The sequence below is a fragment of the Oryctolagus cuniculus genome, chromosome 1 (assembly GCF_051225735.1).
Source record: "Oryctolagus cuniculus isolate XC-2025 breed Fujian yellow rabbit chromosome 1, ASM5122573v1, whole genome shotgun sequence".
NCBI classification, from domain to species: domain Eukaryota; kingdom Metazoa; phylum Chordata; class Mammalia; order Lagomorpha; family Leporidae; genus Oryctolagus; species Oryctolagus cuniculus.
In genome coordinates this window covers 16,465,146-16,467,331 of record NC_142867.1, presented here as the reverse complement: position 1 = coordinate 16,467,331, position 2,186 = coordinate 16,465,146, and the positions used below count along the sequence as shown (strand labels likewise).

Here is a 2,186-nt window from a genome sequence, read left to right as displayed (position 1 = left end):
CAAATATGTATTTCACATATTGGCATTCAGAAGTGCTCTTTTGTGACTGAATGTTTGAACATTATTAACAAAATAAATCTAAATTAAATATAAAAGAATCCAAAGTTGTCTCCTATGTAGAAAAGTGCAACTTAACATAATACGTAAACAGATTGCAATTGAGGAGTATATTTATATAATGAATAGGTGAGTCTCAGTAATTGAAAATAGCTGAGCTTCAGGCAGTCATAAATGCTAATTGATCACATGACACTAAAACAACTGCTTCATCACACCATGCCTTAATAACACAATGCCTAGCTACAATAAACCAATCAACACTTTTTAATATGGAACTTCCTTTTCTACCTGTCTATAAATACTAGCAGTCCACACTGCCATGTGGAGCTCTCAACAGCTCTATTAGATCAGGTTTCTGCCAGTTTTATGAATCATTCTTTGCTCAAACAAACTCTGCTAAATTTACTTTATCCAATTTTTTTCTTTCAATAGTGCAAAATGAAAATACTATGGCTGGCCAACTTATTGCACAAACCAGGAAATAATTAGAAAATAAGAAATTTTTGCTAAGTAAAGTATGCAGCTTGGAATTCTTGGAGAAGCTCTCTGGTTTAGTCAAATTCTAAGTGATATTTTAAACTGTGTGAATCGTAAAATTACATTTAAAATAGGTTAAATATTTACTATTGATTCATATTTCAAGATAGTGTTCACTAACTTTGGATATAGTGTATACTGCGAATATTAAAATAGTTAATATAGTTGTCATTAAGCCAATAAAGTTTAGGGCAAAATAAAGATGGCGCATTATTTAAATTGAAGATACACAAGAAATTTATTATATTTAGGAAGCTCAATAATATGGAGGAGTTATAGGCTTGGAAAGTACAATTGAAATTAAAATCAGATATTTGATGTTCTAATATATAATTTGAAGAAATCAAAATATTTATTTAACATGTGTGTGTGTAAATACACATATTTATTTAAAGTCTGCCCATTTGCCTTAGCACACACTGCTTCTCAGTTTGTCCAGAGCCTCTTTCACATCCTTGTTCCGCAGGCTGTAAATCAGAGGGTTCAACATGGGAATCACCAGGGTGTAAAACAGTGAGGTCATCTTTTCCTCATCTAGAGAGTAGGAAGAACTTGGCCTGAAGTACATGAAGAGCATGGTGCCCTGGAAAATCGCAACTGCGGTTAAGTGGGAGGTGCAGGTGGAGAAAGCTTTGAACCGTCCCTCAGCAGAGCGGATCTTCAAAATGGATGAGATGATGTAACAATAAGAAACAAGAACTCCAGAAATGGTACTCAGTTCAATGAAACCAAAAACAGTGAAGATCACCAACTCATTGACCTGTGTGTCTGAGCAGGACAGTAGTAGCAAAGGAGGGACATCACAGAAGAAATGATTAATCTCTTTAGACCCACAGAAACATAAGCGGAATGTTAATGATGTATGTAACAATGAATCTGTCATTCCCACCAGGTAAACCCCAGCTGTGAGCAGGGAGCACACCCTGCTGGACATGTTGACTGTGTAGAGCAAGGGGTCGCTAATGGCCTTGTAGCGATCAAAGGCCATCACTGCCAGCAGCAGACACTCAGAATCCACAAAGATACAGAAGATCAGGAACTGCAGAGCACAGCCATAGAAGGGAATTGACCTGTCTGTGGCAAATATGTCCACCAGCATCTTGGGTCCAATAGCAGTGGAGTAGCAGAGGTCACAGAACGAGAGGTGGCTGAGGAAAAAGTACATTGGGGTGTGCAGCCGGGAATCCAGTCTAATTAAGATGATCATTCCAAGATTTGCCAGGAGGTTAGTGAGATAAACAACTAGGAATGTGATGAACAGGGTCACCTTCATCCCAGGGTTATTGGTAATTCCCAAGAAAAAGAATTCACTTACAGTGGAACAATTTTCCTTATCCATTCTTCTTTGATTCTCAATCTAAATTCTAATGAAAAACAACAAGAGATTGACACATTTGGGTGTGACACTTCTAGATATTCATAACTATTTTTCCATGAGGAAATACATGACCTTTTTCTGTATACTGCCTGCTTTACCTTCAAAAATCTCCCAGGCAAGTCCAGGTTTGAATAGTATTTATTGTGTTAGAAAGCAAGCTAAAAATGTCTAGCAAAAGAATTTGAAAATCTTTATTTCTATATGTCATTCT

The 2,186-nt window shown here is 36.6% G+C and overlaps 1 protein-coding gene across 1 annotated transcript; it reads right to left on the bottom strand.

Annotated features, from left to right (window-relative positions):
• Positions 1–1,006: 1,006 nt before the first annotated feature.
• LOC100341839 (olfactory receptor 5W2-like) lies at positions 1,007–1,939 on the bottom strand. The gene has a single exon (XM_008270933.4). The coding sequence runs from the start codon at positions 1,934–1,936 to the stop codon at positions 1,007–1,009; it is 930 nt and encodes a 309-aa protein (XP_008269155.1). The 5' UTR covers positions 1,937–1,939.
• Positions 1,940–2,186: the final 247 nt, after the last annotated feature.

Coding starts and splice junctions, on each gene's coding strand:
- LOC100341839 (XM_008270933.4), bottom strand. CDS start 1,936: ATGGATAAGGAAAATTGTTCCACTGTAAGTGAATTCTTTTTCTTGGGA.